The sequence below is a fragment of the Euprymna scolopes genome, chromosome 46 (assembly GCF_053919585.1).
Source record: "Euprymna scolopes isolate OS-2025 chromosome 46, ASM5391958v1, whole genome shotgun sequence".
Classification (NCBI taxonomy): domain Eukaryota; kingdom Metazoa; phylum Mollusca; class Cephalopoda; order Sepiida; family Sepiolidae; genus Euprymna; species Euprymna scolopes.
In genome coordinates, this window is record NC_136527.1 from 14,688,598 (window position 1) to 14,712,611 (window position 24,014).

The 24,014-nt window shown below is 35.0% G+C and overlaps 1 protein-coding gene across 3 annotated transcripts in view; it reads right to left on the bottom strand.

Moving 5' to 3' along the window:
• Window positions 1-296: 296 nt before the first annotated feature.
• Window positions 297-24,014, bottom strand: part of LOC145270990 (2-methoxy-6-polyprenyl-1,4-benzoquinol methylase, mitochondrial-like) — a 98,695-nt gene continuing 74,977 nt past the window's right edge. For 2 of the 3 annotated variants that reach the window (XM_080126528.1, XM_080126526.1), the window contains exons 6-7: window positions 5,921-6,032; window positions 297-603 (exon numbers count right to left, since the gene is read on the bottom strand). In XM_080126528.1, coding sequence (XP_079982654.1) covers window positions 502-603; window positions 5,921-6,032 — 214 coding nt within the window. In that variant the 3' untranslated portion in view covers window positions 297-501. The remainder of the gene's footprint in view (window positions 604-5,920; window positions 6,033-24,014) is intronic. The other variant, XM_080126527.1, reaches the window with a different exon arrangement.

Consider the following 24,014-nt stretch of genomic DNA (forward strand, 5'->3'; position numbering starts at 1 on the left):
CTTGAAGACATCCAAGTTGTAGTCAGGAGGGAAGCAGGCAGACGGAACAGACGGAGTCTATAAGGAATAGAATCACACACACACACACACACACACACACACACACACACAAACACACAAAGTTGCATTTATATAATTGTAGAGATAGAAATAAAAAATAATAAATGCTGAACAACCACCCTTCCCCATGAAAAGGATAAGATGTATCGATTTCTAAAAAAGAAAAAAAAAACGAAAAAAAGAAAGAAAAAGAAAGAAAAAAAGAAAAGAAAAGAAAAAGAATAACAAAAAACATCTTTTTGTTATATTTGAAATGGTTTTATTTAAGAGTCCTTTCTTCTACCGGACGGCCATCGGCTTTGTTATTGTCCCGTTGGTTGCCCATCAACCGTTTGGCAAGGTTTCAAACTTCTCAATTTCCGTACACATTCCGAAGAACAGAGAGAGAGAAAGGGGGGGGGGAGAGAAAGGGGGGGGAGAAGTGAAGCGTGTTATCAACAATCATAATTTAAATGCAGAATGGATGGCAGCTATGCCAAAAGTGAGGTTTTCGTGGGACACCATGCGGAAACCAGCCGATCGGATCATCGAAGAAAATTCCTCCTGAAAAAAAATATGGATTCAAGATAAAAGAAATCAACTTCAAAGGTTTTACACACACACATATATATATGCACATAAAGACGTGTGTATACAAAATATATATATATATATATATATATGCACATAAAGACGTGTGTATACACATATATATATATTTATATATATGCATATACGAGTGGGTATATATATACATATATATATATATATATATATATATATATACATACGCCTATATATATATATAGAAGCATGTATATATATATGCATGTATATACATATATATACGCATGTATATATATATACGCATGTATGCATATATATATATACACGCATGTATATATATATATACATACGCATGTATATATATACATGTACTTACGCATGTATATATATACATATACATACGCATGTATATATATACATATACATACGCATGTATATATATATAAATACGCATGTATATATATATAAATACGCATGTATATATATATACATACGCATGTATATATATATATACAGATGCATGTATATATATATACATACGCATGTATATATACATACGCATGTATATATACATACGCATGTATATATATATACATACGCATGTATATATATTTACATACGCATGTATATATACATACATACGCATGTATATATATATATACATACGCATGTATATATATATATACATACGCATGTATATATATATACATACGCATGTATATATATATACATACGCATGTATATATATATACATACGCATGTATATATATATACATATGCATGTATATATATATACATATGCATGTATATATATACATACGCATGTATATATATACATACGCATGTATATATATACATACGCATGTATATATATACATACGCATGTACATATATATATATATATATATATATATATATATATACATACGCATATATATATATACATATATATATATACATACGCATATATATATATACATATATATATATACATACGCATATATATATATACATACGTATATATATATATACATACGTATATATATATATACATATGCATATATATATACATACGCATATATATACGCATATATATATAGAGATACGCATATATATATATATACGCATATATATATATATATATATATATATATATATATATATATATATATATACTACACAACCATCACTTTTAAAATATATATATACATATATATATATATATATATATATATATATATATATTTTTCATGGAGGTCACCACTTATTAAGGCCCGAAGGCCACTCAGGGATAAGGGTTATTGCGTGTACAGTAATCAATGAGATAGTATTGTAGTAATCATTAGTATTGGGGGTTTTGATAGAGTGTCTTACTTTAGGGGGCGGTTTGTCAGGAATTTGTTTATGTTGGACTTGAAGACGTCCAAGTTGTAGTCAGGTGGGAAGCAGGCAAGCGGTAGAGAGTTCCACTGGCGTGCAGTTCTAAGAAAAAGGCTTTGCTCATGGAATCTACGTTTGGATTTAGGCACAGATAAAGAGTGGGGAAAATTATTGTCAGTAGTTTCAGCCAGACGGGTGTTTCTCGTGAAAGATCGGCAAGGGGGGACGAGGGATTAGAGCTCAGACGAGCACCTGCCATAGAAATAACGATAAAACAAAGACAGGCTTGCAACGTCTCTTCTGTGGGAAAGAGGTTGCAGGGAAGAGAAAAGGGCATCCCCCACTAAGCCACGAAGTCTATTTTGTACTCTGTCAAGGCCGGATAGGCTGTTTTTAGCAGCTCCTGCCCAGATGTGGCAGCAGTACTCCATCCTTGGACGTACTTGGCTTTTATATAGATAGAGAATTGCATCAGTAGTGAGATATCTTCTGGAGCGGTAGAAGGATCCTACCATCTTTCCAGCGACCTTGGCAACAGACTTGATGTACGTGTTCCATTTCAGATCAGGAGTAAAGGTCAAACCCAGAAGCTTGTCAAAACATGGAGCCTCCCCAAGACGAGAGCCATCCATTTCAATTGATGCCAGATGGGGATCAGAGCGTTGATGATGTAAGGAGAGGAGTTTGGTTTTAGATGCATTAAAAGTGACCAGCCACCTCTTCCCCCATTGTACCACGCGCTCAAGATCAGAGGAGAGAGTATTAGAGAGAACTTTGTCATTTACGGCCTTTGATGAGTTGTCATAGATGGTCGTGTCATCAGCATAGATGTCAACGAATGATTTAACTATGTGTTTTATATATATAAACCACAAAGTCTATTTTGTACTCTGTTCAGGCAGGATAGGCTGTTTTTAGCAGCTCCTGCCCAGATGTGGTAACAGTACTCCATCCTTGGACGTACCTGGCTTTTATACAGATAGAGAATTGCATCAGTAGTGAGATATCTTCTGGAGCGATAGAAGGATCCACTATTTATTATTTTAAGTTGGCGGTTGTTTATTGGCTTAAGTTAAGCTTGTGGTGACTTTATTATCCATCTATTTTATTGATAATCTCTATTTATTTTATTCCTCGCTTTTTTTATCCGGTCATTTGTTTCTTGTTTGCAAATTATTTATTTATAAAATATATGTCCATATGGTTAAATTAATAATCAGTGAATAGATATACAAGCTTATTTTTATGATTAAAATAAAGGTAGTATACAGGGAGATATTTTCCACTCTACTGCAATATCTGAAGTAATTACAGCGGCAAAGATTTTCATATCTATATATAAACTTAATTTCGATGGTTGTCATTCTTTCATTTGGATTGTTTATCTTTTCCTTAATACTAGAATATATATATATATTTTTTATAAGTTTATATGATAGGTTATCTAGGCCATATATATTTGTCTATACTGGTGGAGTATTCCATTCCCAAAGCCTTCTAGTTAGAGTACTTCATTATCATTTGGGATCAATTATGTGGTTGGTTTTCTTATGTAACACTGTTTTACAATAATACTTCTCGTAGGTATATATCAACATTCCAATTCCAAGCATGCTAGACCCTTAGATTATTTTAGTTAATCCTTTTCGGGTGTTTAATTATTACGTATGCAAAGTGCACTCACCTTTATCCAGTTGGTGGCATATTGTGTCTGTTCATTTAGTTTAGTATTAAACGGTAACGCTTGAGATGGTGTTGAGGGGTAATGATTCCTCTCTTAATTTAGCTAAGTTATTTACAGGATTAGAAGTTTGTCAAAACAAAGTGCTGCTTTTAAACCAGAGTCATTCATATCAATTGAAACAAGTGGGGATCAGAGCGTTTATAGTGAAAACATAAAAACTTGGTTTTGAATGCGTTAAAATTAACCAGACACTTTTTACCCCATTCCATCACACACTCGAGATCTGAGGAGAAGGATTTGTGTCAGAGGAGTTTGGTAGAGTTCTCAAAGGTCAAATTGTTGAACTTTGACGCCTTAATTGCCAAATCGAAAATCGATCACATTAATTATTATGTATGCAAAGTGCACTCACCTTTATCCAGTTGGTGGCATATTGTGTTTCTGTTCGTTTAATATTAAACGGTAGCGCTTAATGTTGCCATTCTTTGGATGTTCAGCGTAAATGGAGACACCCTGATATTATTTGTTAAAACTGCAAAAGTATTTATCTAAGTTAGCAAGTTCTTAATGAGCCATTCCCCTTATTAAGTATGCAAAGTGCACTCACTTTTATCCAGTTGGTGACATATTGTGTTCCTGTTCATTTAGTTCAGTATTAAACGGTAACGCTTGAGATGGTGTTGAGGGGTAACTAGAGGATGGTTCCTTCCTTAATTTAGCTAAGTTATTTACACTAGCCTATTCTTTGAAGCTTTTCGGTCGGTGTAGTTATTGATTATTAATGTTATACGGCACAATTACGTTGACACACCGGTTCTCGCCAGATCACCGAAGTTAAGCAACGTTGAGCCTGGCCATTACCAGATGGGTGACCATTTGGGAAGGCGGCGCTGTATGTAGCGCGAGGTAAAATACCAGGTTGAGACACTGGCACGGTCTACCCTTCTCTCGAGGGTAGATTTACAACCTGGCAACACACAGTGAATTCCACAGGAGCAAGAACTTCTTCCAGTGCAAACTCGATAATATTGTTAAAAAAATCTCAAATTTTCAAAACGTTTCAGTCGATGTAACCTCAGATCTTCTTAAGCTGTATCTTGTCGAACTCGGTAATGTTCCTGTGAAACTGTTGGAATTTCAAATGGAACCCTTTATTTACTTCACACGGGTAGACTGTTCTCGTTCTGTCCGAAGTCAACTATGTAATTCGCAATTGTATTATTTCAGTCGCTTACACTGAAGATTGAACCTTCAATTCCTCCAGGGAAGATCACCTTTACAAATGATTTTTCCAATATATATATGCAGGGTGGGGCATAAATCCTGTTATAAAATTTTGGAACTATTTTTTGCAGAAGGATCCCACCATTTCTTATGTAACACTGTTTTACAAAAATATTCTCATAGGTATATATCAACATTCCAATTCCAAGCATGCTAGACCCTTAGATTATTTTAGTTAATCCTTTTCTGGTGTTTAATTATTACGTATGCACAGTGCACTCACCTTTATCCAGTTGGTGATATATTGTGTCTCTGTTCGTTTAGTATTAAACGGTAACGCTTAATGTTGGTATTCTCTGGATGTTCAGCGTAAATGGAGACACCCTGATATTATTGTAGCCCTCTTGTTAAAACTGCAAAAGTATTTATCTAAGTTAGCAGGGACACCTGGCGTAGCCTGGTCGTAAAATATGCTTAAATATGATATTTTAAAATATGCATATATTACGTATGTATATATTATTAAAGACTCAATTTTCTATTGACTATTATATATTATAAAGTTGTGATTTTAAAAATAAAAAAATATATCTATATGACTTGGATGCCTCAGCTGTAATCGAAACCGAAACCAAACCTTATGAAGACTATATATATATATATATATATATATATATATATATATATATATATATATATATATATATGTAACTTTCGTTCCTTCAGCTATAATCAAAACTGAAACTTATGAAGAAACATAGATTCCATGAACAAAGCCTTTTTCTCAGAACTACACGCCTGTGGAACTCTCTTTTGTCTACCTGCTTTCCAGCTGATTACAATATGTCTGTCTTCAAGTCCAATGTAAACAAGTTCTTGATGAGCTGTTCCCTTTAAGTAATCCAATTTACCAAATTTACACTACTAACGATTACTATATTGTCCCTTTGACTAATGTACACTCTTTAACCCTTATGAGTGGCTTCTGAAACTTGAAATTTGAAAAAAAAAAAATGCAATCTATACCTGATTTGGGAAACGCCGGATGCTTTCGACAAGATATTGGTAAGATTTCCAATCTCCAGCCACAACTTTTCCGATTACTGGAATCACTTGGAAAGAGTACTCATCATAAATCCTGGAGGGGGGAAAAAAGAAAAAGAAAAAAGAAAATGTGTTGTGTGAGACATGGGCGAAAGAGAGAGTGTTACATAATCAAGGCTATAAGTTTGAATGCGAAAGCCAAGTACGTCCAAGGATTTTTTTTTTTTTTTTTTTTTTTTTTTACACAGTGATCACCACTTATCAAGGCCCGTAAGCCACTCAGGGATAAGGGTTATTGCAAGTACATCACGTTAGTTAGGAGATTTTATGAAGTGTTTAATTAGGGGGGCGGTTCATTAGGAATTTGTTAACATTAGACTTGAAGACATCCAAGTTGTAGTCCGGAGGGAAGCAGGCAGACGGAACAGAGTTCCACAGGCGTGCAGTTCTAAGAAAGAAGCTTTGCTCATGAAATCCGCGTTTTGATTTAGGCACAGATATAGAGTGGGGGAAATTTTTCACAGTGGATTCAGCTAGACGGGTGTTTTTCGTGAAAGATTGGTGAGGGGGGACCAGGGATTGGAGTTCAGACGAGCACCTGCCATGAAAATAACGATAAAACAAGGATAGGCTCGCAACGTCTCTTCTGTGGGAGAGGGGTTGCAGGGTAGAGAAAAGGGCATCCCCCACTAAACCACGAAGTCTATTTTGTACTCTGTCAAGGCATGATAGGCTGTTTTTGGCAGCTCCTGCCCAGATATGGCAACAGTATTCCATCCTTGGCCGTACTTGGCTTTTATATAGATAGAGAATTGCATCATTAGTGAGATATCTTCTGGAGCGGTAGAAGGATCCCACCATCTTTCCTGCGACCTTGGCAACAGACTTGATGTACGTGTTCCATGGAAGGATGGAATACTGTTGCCATATCTGGGCAGGAGCTGCTAAAAACAGCCTATCCTGCCTTGACAGAGTACAAAATAGACTTCATAACTTAGTGGGGGATGCCCTTTTCTCTACCCTGCAACCTTTCTCCCACAGAAGAGACACTGCGAGCCTATCCTTGTTTTATCGTTATTTCCATGGCAGGTGCTCGTCTGAACCCCAATCTCTGGTTCCCCCTCGCCAATCTTTCACAAAAAACACCCGTCTAGCTGAATCCACTGTGAAAAATTTCCCTCACTCTTTATCTGTGCCTAAATCAAAACGCGGATTCCATGAACAAAGCTTCTTTTTTAGAACTGCATGCCTGTGGAACTCTGTTCCGTCTGCCTGCTTCCCACTGGACTACAACTTGGATGTCTTCAAGTCCAATGTTAACAAATTCCTAATGAATCGCCCCCTTAAGTAAACACTTCATCAAATCTCCACACTAACGTAATGTACTTGCAATAACCTTATCCCTGAGTGGCTTCCGGGCCTTGATAAGTGGTGACCACTGTGTAAAAAAAAAAAAAAAAAAAAAAAAGAGACACTCGGGGGATCAGAGATGAACCCAGAAACCTGATATCCAGGAAAGAAAGAGAGGTTTTTGGTGACACTTCGAGACAATATTGGAAGGAAGAGGGTCTGCTGTGTGATAAACGACCCCGTCCCCATGTGATATAATGGTGAATGTATTTAATGGTAAAGGAATTGAAAAGACAAAAGGTCGCATAATGAGGACGAAAACATACCGTTATATATCAGCGAAAGAAGTGCAATTTATTTACATAAATATACATTTTTTTTTTTTTTTTTTACACAGTGGTCACCACTTATCAAGGCCCGGAAGCCACTCAGGGATAAGGGTTATTGCAAGTACTTTGCGCCTGCTGATAGGACAGCCTCCTTAGTGGTTAATCCAAGGTTCGGGTCCCTGACTATCAGGTGGATAACGTCAGCCCAAACCAAACGTTTACCTCCAGCATTCTTACTAGTGACATGGCCACAAGGACAGACATAGAGACAAAAAAATTTCCGACATCTCAGACTACTGTTCACCAAATACTACCGACCTTTAAGCAGCTTTTTCTTCACCCTTTGTCAGAAAAATCATTCATTGAATGAGAACTGAGGGACAAAAAATTTTATATATATATATATATATATATATATATATATACACACTAGCATGGGTGCCCGGCATTGCCCAGGCATTTATAGGTGTGTGAAAAAAGAAAAAAAAGTGGTAGTAGCAAGGGGGAGGGAGGCGACACAAATCAAAACAACACTTGGCAGCCCACGTGGAGAGAGGTTTAAAAAAATATGGTGGTAGTCAGGCTCCAACCCGTGGCGTGAAGGCGGAAAAGAAAGTGTAAGAAAATCTGACGCGTTACCGATGCTCCATCGTCCGACCGTTGAAATTAAGAAAGGTCAATCAAACTGACGCAAAAAAAAAACAAAAAAAAAAAAAAAAAAAAAAAAAAAAACGACTCCCTGTAGAAAACCGGCTAGTTGAGGGTGAAGAAATTTGTTTTTTTGGTCAATTTTTTTATATTTGTTGTCTGAAGGATCGAGGTTTAATCATTACCACCACTGCCTCTGTTGAAAGTTTTTGTGGGACATACAAACACACACACATACAAATTTTCCATTATATATATATATATATATATATATATATATATATATATATATATATATATATATACACATATATATATATATATATATATGACTAGCGGGGGTACCTGGCGTTGTCCGGGTGTTTAGAGGTGTGTGTGCTCTTAAATCAAAACAAAAGAATAAAGGCTGCCCGGGGTGGAGGTGGGGGAGTTAAAAAAAAAAACTTTGGTAGGTAGGTAGGATCGAATCCGAAGCCCTGAGGTGAAGTTGGAAAATAAAATATGAAAAAACATGACACGTTAACTGCTTGGCCAGCAAGAAAGAGTAACTGAAAGACGTTTGAATTTTTTTAAGTAGAAAGAGAATTGACAGGTGCCATGACTTAATGAGGTCAAAAATCCGGTTTGTTTGATTTTACCCAACTTTGGGGAAAACCAGCTCCCCCGTTTATTCGGGGAGTGTCCAGATGAAAGCAATTGTCTGACATGACGGTGAAAAGCCGACATTGACCAATCGTCTAGCTGAAAACACTATCAATAATTCCCCCCACTCTTTATCTGTGCCTAAACCTAAACGTAGATTCCATGAACAAAGCTTTTTTATAAGAACTGCACGCCTGTGGAATTGTCTTCCGTTTTCCTGCTTTCCGGCTGACTACAATATGGTTGTCTTCAAGTCTAACATAAATAAGTTCTTCATGAGCCGTTCCATATAAGTTATCAAATTTACCAAATTTTCATTACTAATGGTTATTATATTGTCCAATTTCTACTGTACACTCTTTAACCCTTATCCTTGAGTGGCCTCTAGGCCTTGATAATTAGTTGATACCTATGAAAAAAAAAAAAGAAAAAGTCCAATGTGAACAAGTTCTAATTGAATCGTCCCCCTAAGTAATCCAAGTTTCAAAATTCCCACTGTTTACTATGCTAAAATCACAATGACTAATGTATACCTATTAACCCTTATCCTCGAGTGGCCTCTAGGCCTTGATAAGTGGTGACACCCTTGTAAAAAGAAAAAAAACGTTTACATTGCCTTCTGGAAACCATCCAGTTTCGCTTTTTATATACTGAAAAGTGAAAGAAACATGGCGATAAAAAAATCTGGAAAAAATACTGCGTGAAAGACGGGCGAATTAAATACACACGCGACCCCCGTTCGTAACTCGTAGATATTATTATTTAGACAGCATATAAGGAGTTTTAAGAAAGAGCGACCCTACTGAGCACCTCCCCTGAAAAAACCCTTTTGCAGACATACACAAAACGTGCACATACATACACATACAAATTTTCGCTTTTATATTTATAGATTAGCAGGGGGGTGCCCGGCGTTGCCCGGGTGTTTTGGAGGTGTAAAAAAAAAAGTTTTGATAGGAAGGTAGACTCGAACCTGAAGCCTTGACGCGAAGATGGAAAAGAAAGGGAAAAAACTTGACATCTTATCTGCTCGGCCATGACGGGGGAAGAAGTGAAAACCGTTTTAAGTTAACTGACAGGTGTGTGAATTTAATGAAGTCAAACATCACACCATACGGGAATGAAATTAACTTTGGCTACAAGCCAGTTTCTGCGTTTCCTTCCAAGATGTTGGTGGAAATTTAAAGGCGAGTGTCCAAATGAATAGCAATTGTCTGATATAAGGGGTTTCCTTCGCATTGATCAAACCTCATTGCTTTTCTGGATGTCCATGCCACGAGTGCCAGGGAGCTGCGCTATGCTACGGATTCAATTTCGCTTTTATACTAAAAAGCCAAACAAACATGCGTAGACCAAGAAATATCGCAAAAATAGCTTGTAAAAGTCACCGAAATGAAAGATACATGCGAGCTTGTTTCGTAAATCTTAGATATTATAATCTACGGAGCATATAAAAAGTTTTAAGAATGAGTGACTCCACTGAGCGCACGCCCCAAAAAGCCTTTGCCGGACATACACAAAAAACGCACGCACACACACACAAACTCACATTTTGCCTTTTATATATATATATATATATATATATATATATATATAGATAATAAAAAATAATTTATTAGGAATAGAATGCAAAAAAAAAAAAAAAAGAAATAGTTTCCAGAAAATTATTACGTACTGAAAGAATGGTCAGTAATTATTTTGTTTCATTAAGTGCATACCAAAATGGCGACCATTGAAAACCATTAGAGAATATACTAAATAATAAAGGTCTCAATAGCATAAAAACTACTCCGGGGCCAAGATCACAGTGTAGCATCTGTTCTGATGCTACACTTCACCGTTTCTGTCGTCAGTCAGTGGAGGAGAAATCCTTCATGACTGAGACAATTTTTATTTTTGTTCCTATCCAGAGTGGTTCTTTTGGGGGAGCTGGATTTTCGCCACATTTAAAACTCTGCCCTCGTGGGGAGGCAAGTAAATAGGAACATAACAGACCTGAATACCACCAAAAAACAACCTTAGAAGGATCTAAGAATAGACAATGATGATTGACATTTTTCCCAGAATTTTGGAAAACTGGAATAAATTCCATATTTTGGAAATATTGTATAACAGTGAGAGAGAAAAACAATATAATAATTTAAAAGGAGATTTGACGCAGTAGGCATGCCGGACTGAGAGAGGCGGGGGTAAAAACAAGTGAAGCATGCATGGTCCCCTGTGAGTGCACAGTGAATGAGGTATGAAAAAAATGACTAAGTTCAGCATTTGGCCACACCCCATTTAGCCCCAAAATTCCCTAGGAGACGTCAAATCCTGGTGAAAATGAACAAACGGTGCAGTTTTAGGCCTTAACACATGTAAATTTGAGTTCTGCACCATGCAAAGAAAGAAATGACTTAGTCCATCATCCCCCCCCCCATTTAGCTCCCAAAAGTCCCCAAGGCCTTAACATATGTAAATTTGAGTTCAGCACCATGCAAAACTGCTAAATAGACATACACAGAAAATTTGGGACAAATAAGGTAAAATAGTCCCCAAAATGGAGTGTTTTTATTAGCCCTAAAAGAGCCCCTGGGGCACACCCAAGAGTTATCGCAAAGTATAAACAAACAAAATTATATAGAAATCAGTTAGTTACAACTTTTCAGAAAGTTTTATAAAAATAACCATTTTAATCCGAAAGACACGTCTAGTTTAATTTATTTATTATTTGTGGACATATGATGCAATAATTTGATATGGCGAAAAAGGAAAACCTTCTCCTCCTGACAGGGAGAGAAAGAAAGAAAGAGAGAGAGAGAGAGAGAGAGTCTTAAGGGGATCGGGCAGTGCCAGGTTGCCTTGCTGTTACCCTCATGTTCATAATTGTTATTTTCATGACATTTCGGCTAAATATTCCTCCAACCTTCGTCAGGTGATTAACCGTGACGGAATAGGAACAACGACGACAACTATGGAAGGCAGTAATCACTGAGGATACTGGTAAGAGACTCAGCATTCCAATCCCGTCGCAGTTAACCACCTGACGGAGGCCGGAAGAATAGTTGTCCGAAACGACAACAGCTGAAGATGAAGATAACAGTCTGCAAATGAAAAAAAAAATGACTTTTTTTTTTGACCACCAAAAGACAGACCCCTGACTTATGGGTTGAAGACGCCAAACCAAAATTTATCAAATGTTTCCAGATTGGCTCTATTAAATAGAAAGTGCATTTAGTTTTTTTCTGCACAAACTTTATTATTCAGAATAATTATTTTTTTTATACAAATAGAACGACAATATACATATATTTGAACGTCATCATCATCATCAGCATCATCATCATCATCACCACAGCCACCATAATCATCATCGTATTCAATTTAATATCATTAACATCATCATCATCACCACAGCCACCATAATCATCATCGTATTCAATTTAATATCATTAACATCATCATCATCACCACAGCCACCATAATCATCATCGTATTCAATTTAATATCATTAACATCATCATCATCACCACAGCCACCATAATCATCATCGTATTCAGTTTAATATCATCATCATCATTACCACAGCCACCATAATCATCATCGTATTCAGTTTAATATCATCATCATCATTACCACAGCCACCATAATCATCATCGTATTCAGTTTAATATCATCATCATCATTACCACAGCCACCATAATCATCATCGTATTCAATTTATCATCATCATCATCATCATCACCATAACCACCAGAATTATCATCGTATTCAATTTAATATCATTAACATCATCATCATCACCACAGCCACCATAATCATCATCGTATTCAGTTTAATATCATCATCATCATTACCACAGCCACCATAATCATCATCGTATTCAGTTTAATATCATCATCATCATTACCACAGCCACCATAATCATCATCGTATTCAGTTTAATATCATCATCATCATTACCACAGCCACCATAATCATCATCGTATTCAATTTATCATCATCATCATCATCATCACCATAACCACCAGAATTATCATCGTATTCAATTTAATATCATTAACATCATCATCATCACCACAGCCACCATAATCATCATCGTATTCAGTTTAATATCATCATCATCATTACCACAGCCACCATAATCATCATCGTATTCAGTTTAATATCATCATCATCATTACCACAGCCACCATAATCATCATCGTATTCAGTTTAATATCATCATCATCATTACCACAGCCACCATAATCATCATCGTATTCAATTTATCATCATCATCATCATCATCACCATAACCACCAGAATTATCATCGTATTCAATTTAATATCATTAACATCATCATCATTACCACAGCCACCATAATCATCATCGTATTCAATTTAGTATCATTAACATCATCAGCATCACCACAGCCACCATAATCATCATCGTATTCAATTTAGTATCATTAACATCATCATCACCACCACAGCCACCATAATCATCATCATATTCAATTTAGTATCATCAACGTCATCATCATCATCATTAAAAGATGATCTTAAATTTTTTGTATTAAAAAGACAAAACAGTCGCACGCGTTTTTGTATGTCCAGCAAAGGCTTTTTTTTGCCGGGGTTCTTTGTGGGGGGGGGTACTATTCTTTTACAACTTTTTATATACTCCCTAGATTATAATATCTGCGATTTGTGAACAGACGTCATATCTACATTTATTTTGATCGACTTTTATAAAATCCACGCTATTCCATCCTCTTGCATGCTAGTTTGGCATAAAAGTGAAACTGAATCGAAAGCGAAGGCAGCTTCTCGGCCTTTCATGCGAGGACGTTCAGAAAGCAATCAGCTTTGATCAATCTGGGGGAAACCCTTCATATCAGAAAATTGCAATTCATTTGGACACTCCCTTTTTGTAGGGAGCTGGTTTTCCCCAACATCATGGGGAAATGAAACGGCGGTAAGCTGAACCGGCCTCCGGCCGGCATTCGTTTCTGCAAGTCAACTTTTTGATTGACATTACTAAATTTCAACACTTTTCACTTCCTATGGCTTCGTAGCATAGCGGTAAGATGTCACGTTTTTTTTCACTTCTTTTCCGCCTTTGGGTTTGTCACGGGTTTGAAACACTTTCTTTTTTTTCTCTTTTACACCTGCAAACACCCGGCCAACACCGGGTAGCCCCGCTAGTCATACATATGTATGTATATATACGTTAAAACATCATCATCAGCATCATCATCTTCAGTTTAACATCATCATATATGCATATGTATAGGGTGTTTTTTTTCTTTTAGAGGCGGCAAACTTTAAATTAAAATAAATCACAGAAAAATATTTTTATTATACAAATATGTGGTTTATTGCAAAGCATTATTCTGAATTGAAAGCCATGTTTAATTTCAGAATAGTTTCCGAGAGATAGCTAATCTGTATAAGTCCTGAAACTAACTAGATGAAACTAATCTCTACAATTATATAAATGCAACTTTGTTAGTGTGTGAGTTCGTTCCATATAGACTCCAAAACGGCTGAACAGATTTTCTTTAAAATTTACGGAACTTTAGTGTATAAGTCTGGGAGTGAGCTTAGTTAAGTTTTGTCTCAGAATAATCCTGATAACCGATAATTACTAATAATTACCGATAATTAGCCATTTTTTTCATGTTATCGCTTAGCAACAATGATAGAACAACGGGCCGTGAAAATTTTACTGTGGGTAAGTTGATAGCGTTTTTTTTTTCTTTCTTTTTTTGCATGACGTGGTCTGTAGGTTCAAACCCCACATGCAAATTTTTTAATGTTTTTTTGTTAACTGTAAAGAAGTTTATATAAAATAATTTTATAAAAGAAACAGTAGGTTCTCTCGAGTGCAATGTAGAATAACATATTTTTCGGACTAAGTTACTGCATGGAGGCATGTGAAGCTTTCTCCCGGGTAATTTCACGGATTTCAATGACAATAAAAATATAGGAGTGTTAAATATTCGTTGATCATCATCATTCAATCCTGGGCAACGTCGGGTCTCCCTGCTAGTGAAAATATATTTTTAAATATATGCTGTTTTTTTTCTGTTAAAAATAGACTAGAATCAAGATAATAGAGATGAAAAAGTGTTTATAGTGGATAGCTAATCTGCACAAGTCTTGAACTTTAAAATTTTACTGACATTTTTCCATGACATCGCTTTAGTTTAGTAAACAGTTCACTTCCGGCGTTTTAATTTTGCATAATGAACTTTTGGACATAACCGTTCTCTTTTGAATAATTTACTTGACTTACAGAAACCTGTTAGGCCAGTATTTGATAATCTAGCAAATATGCTAAAGTCGCATTTTTTTTTTTGGGGGGGGGATATGGTGAACCAACATATTGAACCCTAAAGAGGATGACAGGATGCATCCTTATGAGGGAAAGATTACACTAACCCCCATCCTCACGGGAAGAAATAGTCCCATTCAGAGTGATTCAGCAAAGATTTTCTACGTTCATCGTCATAACGTATTGAAAAATGCGAAAAGACGCACAGACAATGACAAAGCGTTATATGCAAAATTACTTTCATTTTCTTTTTTTAAAGATTGAAATTTTCGTGCTTTGTTAATTGGAACTGGCGAAATATCTATCATTTTTAAAACTTAAGTTTAATTATTAAAACAAAATATACGCTTTATATTGTTTAACAATTGCAAAAATTATTTCAACTTAAGCATGAAGTCTTATGGAGGGGGAGGGGGTCGTTCGCTAATACCCTAGAGTTACACAATGGCTTAATCTTACTTACAAAATTACAAATGCTTTTTATATTTTTTCATAAACATTTAGGCATTGCTACGTATACACTTTTTCATCTCTATTATCTTGATTCTAGTCTATTTTTAACAGAAAAAAACAGCATATATTTAAAAATATATTTTCACTAGCAGGGAGACCCGACGTTGCCCAGGATTGAATGATGATAATCAACGAATATTTAACACTCCTATATTTTTATTGTCCGAAATATATGTTATTCTACATTGCACTCTAGAGAACCGACTGTTTCTTTTATGATTATAGCTGATGGCACTTCAGTAATCTATGTTTTTTATAAATAATTTTATCAAGAATTCTTAAGTTTTGGTTTCGGTTTCGATTATAGCTGAAGGAACTTAAGTTATATATATTGTTTTTAAAACATAATTATCCACTAACACATGTTCCGTTGTCTATGACTCATCAGAGTGGCTGAATCTAGTGAGATTCGAAAAATATATATATATTATACTAATACGATAGCTTGTGTTATTTATTTTGTGTGTCATACTTACATCCGAGTGACTGTCGTTTAATTGTTATGGACTTTCCATTTCTTTTTACCAAGAATTCTGCATAGGCTTTGGTTTCAGTTTCGATTATAGCTGAAGGAACTCAAGTTATATATATATATATATCTATATATTAATACGATAGCATGTGTTATTTATTTTGTGTGTCACACTTACATCCGAGTGACTGTCGTTTAATTGTTATGGACTTCCATTTCTTGTAATTAATAATTTTACCAAGAATTCTTCATAAGTTTTGGTTTCGATTTCGATTATAGCTGTATGTGCTCTCTGCTCTCGTCATTGTTTCCAGTCATCCTATTTTAACTTGGATGTAAGGGGCTAGTATTTAGGACCATGTCTACAGGGGACTGTGCAAGGAGATGAGCGAGATGTTTGTTCACATTACATTTAAGCTTCTACATGTCAATAGGAAACAGGGAGGGAATTTCGAAGTAAAGAAGTCCAAGGAAAGAAATTATTAGAGTAAGCACCTTTCTAGCACCTAGGGACATAAACAGTGAAGAGGTGGGATTTTGTTGCTAAATGGGTTTGCTGGCAGTATGTACGTTGAGGTGTCCAAGTGCAAAGAGTTCATCAGAACACATTTCATTAAAGTACTTGTAAAACATTATGATGATGGGACAGGGCTAGAGTTTGGTTGATAGTGCGGAACCTTTTAGATTGGCAAATCTTCTTTGGATTCCGTCCAAAAGTGAGAGACTAGTGACAACAATATTCTACACATGGACGAAGGGTGGTTTTGTAAAGATATTGGATACTTTCTGGTGTGAGTAATTTTCTAGCATGTTAGAGGGAGCCTACCTTTTGGATGGAAGAAAAGATTGCGGATTTGATTAACAACTGCATGAGTTTCATTTTTTTTATTAGGGGATTAGGGATCATGCCTACAGGGACAATCAAAGTAGGGAATTGAGCAGCAAACTGTGTGTTTGCATTACCTATAAATTTTTTTTATTAGGGAATCCTCTATATATTAATAGGGGTAAAATCCATTGAAAGCGGTCGGTGGTTCTATGAGAAAATAAAGCTGTGTACGCATTATAAATGTTTCTTTTCTGTGTCTTACGTTATACATTAGTACATTAGGGGTCATTTCGAGTTAAAAGTTTATTTACTGCACTTATCTGGACTAGAGAAAATCATGATTTAAATGTGTATGTCTCGTCTAAATAACTAACGATAATTCTCTGATATGGCCGACCAGACGGGTGATCAAAAAGTCAGATCGAGCGTACCGCGTACCGGAAAACGAAATGAGACTAACGAAATGAGCCAAATCGAAATTGAATTTTATTTACGTTTGAATAAAAAACAGTCGAGTTATTTTTTTTATTCAAGAACCCCCCCCCAAAAAAAAACGGCAAAAAAAAAAAAAAAAAAACGGCCCCCCCAAAAAAATTATCCACCAAGAAAATAAAACATAACAAAATAATCCGAAAAGCGCAAAGTTCAAGCCAAAAAAAAAAAAAAAAAAAAAAAAAAAAAAAAAAAAAAAAAAAGGGCCAATTGTCAATTTGATCTCATTTCGTTTTCCGGTACGCTCGATCTGACTTTTTGATCCCCCGTCTGGTCGGCCATATCCGAGAATTATCGTTAGTTATTTAGACGACACATACACATTTAAATCATGATTTTCTCTAGTCCAGATGAGTGCAGTAAATAAACTTTTAACTCGAAATGACCCCTAATGTACTAATGTATAACGTAAGACACAGAAAAGAAACATTTATAATGCGTACACAGCTTTATTTTCTCATAGAACCACCGACCGCTTTCAATGGATTTTACTTTTTTTATTTTTTTTTTATTTTTCTTCCTTTGAAGATTGTAATGCCAGGTATGGGGCAGCCAAACCAGCTGCCAACATTGCCCCGCTTTTTTATTGAAACCAACCGAGAGCTCTTTTTAGTATCCTCGCTGTTCCCTTAAGTGCAATTGTCTGAATCTCTTTTGCACTTGGTTCACCAGGAATATTAGTTAGGTAGGACTTCAGGTTCTTCTTCATAAGTCCTGTGGCACCTATGATAACTGGTATGATCGATATCCCCTTTAGGTTCCAGTTTCTTTTCATATCATACATGAGACCTTGGTATTTCGTCTGTTTCTCTCTTTCAGCTCTGTTAAGACCGCCATCATTAGGAACACTCACTTCAATCAAGGTTGCAACTCTCTCTGACTTATTCCATATAACTATGTCAGGTTTCACAACAGCATTTTCAAGGTAGGTGGCTGTAGGGATTACATGGTCGTAATGTATGGTATATAAATCATTTCCAACTGTTTTCTCAGGTTGATGTTCCCAGGACTTGCTGCTACACTGGATGTTTAATTTTTTACAGATGATCCAGTGGAGGTACCTTAATAGGATAGCGTGTTATTTATTTTGCGTGTCACGATTACATCCGAGTTACTGTCATTTAATTTTTATGGACTTCCATTTCTTGTAATAAATAATTTTACCAAGAATTCTTCATAAGTTTTGGTTTCGGTTTCGATTAAAGCTGATGGCACTAAAGTCATCTATTTTTTTTATAAATAATTTTATCAAGAATTCTTCATAAGTTTTGTTATTTATTTTTTATCATTTTTTTTTCATTAGATTAAATTCGACGTCATAAAATGTAGCCGCCATATTAAAAAAAAAAAAAAGGCCTTTTTAAGGGTTGACAGATTGGCCTATTTAAGGCCAAATTTGGTTTCATTAAACTAATTAAAAAAAAAAAAAAAAGAAGGCCGAATTTGGCCTTAAAAAGGTTAATAAGCCTAAAAAAAGCCAAATTTAAAAAAAAAAATGGCGTCTACATTCTTCGGCGTCGAATGTTATACATTTAATTTAATAAAAAAAAAATGATTTGAAAAAAATAATAAAAATGAAACTTTTTCTTCAGCCTTTAAGTCTAAGAATGTGTTTTATATAAAAATAAATAGTATTTTATGCTTTTATGCTTGTCAAATAATTTACGCCGCAAAAAAAAAAAAAAAAAAAAAAATGCCAGTTCTTATTCCTAGTCTCAATGCCTCCCCACGGGACAGAGTCAAACATCAGGGTCGTTTTTTTAATGTGGAGAAAAGGAAAAATAATCAAAATTGTCTCAGTCGTGAAGAATTTCTCCTCCATTGCCAGTTCTTACTAGGAAGATGAAGTCTTATTAACGTTTAAAAACTCTCACTATGACGTATGGCGGCAGGCGCTTAGCATGCGAACGAAAACAGTAGGAAAGTCGGAAATTCGACGATTCTTCATAAATGCAACATGTGATAAAAGAAGGTTGAAATATTAGCGAGGAAAGACGAAGTGAGGGAGAGGGAAAGGGTGCGAAGAGAGAGAAGGGTTGACAGAGCGTTACCGTTACACAGAGAGAGAAGAGAAAAAAGATAGAACGAGACTGTAAGAGGGCGAGAGAGGCTTACAGAGAGAGATGGATAGTGAAAACGAAAGAGTTAGAGAGAGAGAGAGAGAGAGAGAGAGAGAGAGAGAGTGAGAGAGAGAGACCCCCCCCCCCGCATAAAGCTACTTGACGACCGACGAGTTCAGATAAAAGTTCATGTGGGTAAGAGCGAGGTCACTTTGGAGGCCTGGGTAAGAGCAGGTTATCGTACTCACACGATCTGCTGCACCCGCCTTCTCTGCCTTCTCCACTCATAGCTTAAATAATGTTTCCTTTCCTATATTTTATATGCGCCTTTCTTATATCCTTAAGTATTTTCTCAATGTAATACTTGTTCATAGAGCTTATAAATTGTAAACGTTTTTTTTTTTTAATTTTTAAATTTTTTATTTCCATACTTTGCTAATATTTGTATTACTGTACACATAGATTCGAAAAAGTTGTCAAAAAACAAATATATAACAAATAAATGTTATCAAAGGCAAGATAAGTTACTTTTCTACCTAACTGGATATAATTTTCGTGTTTTTATTCAATGCAACATGTTTATTCAGCTCGAAAAACATACAGTTTAGTTTACTGATGTATTCGAAAATTCAAGATGGCGTCTCACACCCTCTCTAACACCGTAAGTTTGGAAAAAGGCGTTATAAATAAAAAAAAAAAAACTATACAAAATACTATTAAAAACCCGCCGAATATATGTCAATCTATGTCACGGTAACATATATTGAGCGAGTTTTTAACCGTATTTTACCCGGTTTTTTATTTATAACATCTTTTCCCACATTTACCGTGTTAAAGAGAGAATAAGACGCCATCTTGAATTTTCGAATACATCGGTAAACACTGTATGTTTTTCGAGCTGAATAAATATGTTACATTGAATAAAAACACAAAAAAATATATCCAGTTAGGTAGAAAAGTAACTTATCTTGCCTTTGATAACATTTATTTGTTATACATTTGTTTTTTGACAACTTTTTCGAATCTATGTGTACAGTAATACAAACCCATATATATATATATATGGTTAGTTTTTTTTTTTTTGAAAAAGAAATCCAACAGAGTACTCAATTTAAAGGAAAATCCGAAATATAAGAGCGTATTTATATTTTGTATTTTGTGTACAGAAAGTTGTTAGATGAGATAAGTCATTGGTACCGTCGGTTTCAAGCCCGATAGTTAGGACCGTTTTAGATATCCATATCAAACTCTCTTCAGCCAACACTCATCTCTAATTATCGGGTTTGAAACCGACGGTACCAATGACTTATCTCATCTAACAACTTTTTGTCACAAAATCCAATGATAATAGATGAGTATTGGCTGAAGAGAGCTTGATATGGATATCTAAAACTGTCCTAATTATCGGGCTTGAAACCGACGGTACCAATGACTTATCTCATCTAACAACTTTCTGTACACAAAATACAAAAAAATATATATATATTTATATATGACTTTATTGATTAAAGTTAAATTCTGTAAATCAAAATATATACAAATATATTTAAATTAAGAGTTTATTGCTTGAAACAAGGAATATCTGGAGAAAAATTATATTTATTTCCTTAATCCATGGATTTTCAATACTGGCTTATATCATCAGAGAAATAAAATGCAATTAGCAAAATGTTCAGCTGTGAATAAACAAGTATTTTGCTTTTCAGCACATATATTGAAAATGTTATTTAAAAGTTATTTAAATGGTGATTAAGAGTCATAGAAAAAGGATATTATACAACCTGGGCAGTCCAATCATCCGCTATCAAAATGAGTTCAATAGTTTCCGGGATATTACTGCCAGAATTTAACTTTAATCATTAAACTTATATATTGCTCTATTGTTTAAATATTGAGCTTTACCTTTTTGGCTTGGATCATCCTGAAAGTATTACCTCAATGTAATATCTCACAGGATAATTCACTTGATCTCTAATCTCTGACTTATCTTATATATATATATATATATATATACTAGCATTTCAGCCCGGCATTGCCCGGGTGTTTGGCAGTATATGTTAAGCAAAAAAAAAAAAAAAAAAAGAAACGGTCAATTTAAATTTTTTTTTTTAACTTTGACCCTTATTATGACCCCTTAACATTTATTGTTTTGTGCTCAAATCAAGTTATTAAGAAAGATCCATGTCCAACGAACCTATATCTAAACTTTCAAGTGTTTAGACCCAAAATTGGCGGAGGAGTTTGGTAGAGTTCTTAAAGGTCAACTCGTTGAAATTTGACCCCTTAATAGCCAAATTTCTGGCTGAAAACCGATCACAAATATTTTCCCAAATTTCAGTACCCTGTATATCAAATTTTGAGTCTGTAGACTTAAAATTGACAGAGTTATTGCGTAGGGAAATGTATACGTACACACACACACACACACACACACAGACACGTTCACTTTTATAGATATACTAGCATGTGTGCCCGGCGTTGCGCGGATATTTGGAGGTGTATGTTGAGAAAAAAAAAGTGGTCAATTTTTTTAACTTTGACCCCTATTATAACCCCTTAAGATTTATTGTTTTGGGCTCAAATCAAGTTATTAAGTTTGAACTTTGACTCCTTAACAGCCAAATTTTTGGCCAAAAACGGATCACATAGATTTTCCCAAATTTCAGTGCCATGTATATCAAATTTCGAGTCTGTAGACTAAAAATTGACAGAGTTATAGCGTAGGGAAATGTATACAGATAAACAGACACACAGACGCGTTCACTTATATGTATATATATATATATATATATATATATATATATATATATATATATATAAGTAGATTGTAGTTTGCTTGAAGCATTGTTGAAGAAAATTATAAGGTAAAATTAAAAGCCAAGAACAATGCGAGATTTTTTTTTTTATATAGAGTAAAATAAAATGAAAACAAAAGAAATAAATTTCTTTTTTTTGTTGTTTGTTTTTTCTTTTTCACACAAATTTTAACTCTAAACAACAGTAATTTTTTTTTTCTGTTGTATTCAATGGTGTTATAAATCTCAATATATTTCAGACCTATTAGTCCTTTTTCAAGAGAAGAAATATATTGAGATTTATAACACCATTGAATACAACAGAAAAAAAAATTACTGTTGTTTAGAGTTAAAATTTGTGTGAAAAAGAAAAAACAAACAAAAAAAAAGAAATTTATTTCTTTTGTTTTCATTTAATTTTACTCTATATAAAAAAAAATCTCGCATTGTTCTTGGCTTTTAATTTTACCTTATATATATATATATATATATATATATATATATATATATATATATATATATATATATATATATATAAAGAAAGAGAGAGAGAGAGAGAAAGACCGAGAGAAGTTTAGATATAAATATACAAGTGCACTTGTTGATATGTCTGCAAAATATCTCTACCGAACTCCTCTCTGAATATTTTGTCTACAGAGTTGAAATTCGATATATAGGGTATTTGGACCTGTAGCAAACTTTCGATTTGGTTTTTAGCCAGAAAAAATTGATGCTGAGTGGTCAAAGTTGAAAACAAAGTTGACTTTAGCAGGGTAAGTTGACTAAACCTGTTTAGATGCACAAACCTACGTTCATAGGTTAAAGAACGTTATTTTTTAAAACTATGTATATGCGTATAGAAGTGACTCAGGGTCTAAAGTTTGAGGCTGGAGAGCTGTATGCTTTGGTTTCGATTCTAACTGATGGCAACCAAGTCACATTTTTCTTTTTTACTTTTGATGTCACATCAATGATCTCCCAAATTATTCGTAGACATTTATGCTGACGACACTACCATTTATGGCAACACATCAAAGGCCGTAAGTGACCGACCTCTGATTCTCACTCCTTTGATCTTGATCATGTTGTACAATGGGGAAAGAGGTGGCTGGTTACCTTTAATGCATCTAAAACGAAGCTCGTTACATCATCAACACTCTGATTCCCATCTGGCATCAGTTGAAATGGATGGCTCTCGTCTTGGGGAGGCTCCATGTTTTGACAAGCTTCTGGGCTTGACCTTTACTTCCGATCTGAAATGGAACACATACATCAACTCTGTTGCCAAGGTCATTGGAAAAATGGTGGGATCCTTCTACCACTCCAGTAGATATCTCACTGCTGATGCAGTTCTCTACCTATATAAGAGCCAGGTATGTCCAAGGATGGAGTACTGTTGCCACATCTGAGCAGGAGCTGTTAGAAATTACTTATCCTGCCATGACAGAGTTCAAAATAGACTTCGTAGTGGAGGATACCTTTTTCTCTTCCCTGCAACTTCTTTCTCACAGAAGAGACGTTGTGAGCCCGTCCCTGCTTTATTATTTTAATGGCAAGTGCTCGTCTGAGCTCCAATCTATGATCCTCCCTCGCCAAACTTTCACAAAAAACACCCGTCTAGCTGAAAACACTATCAATAATT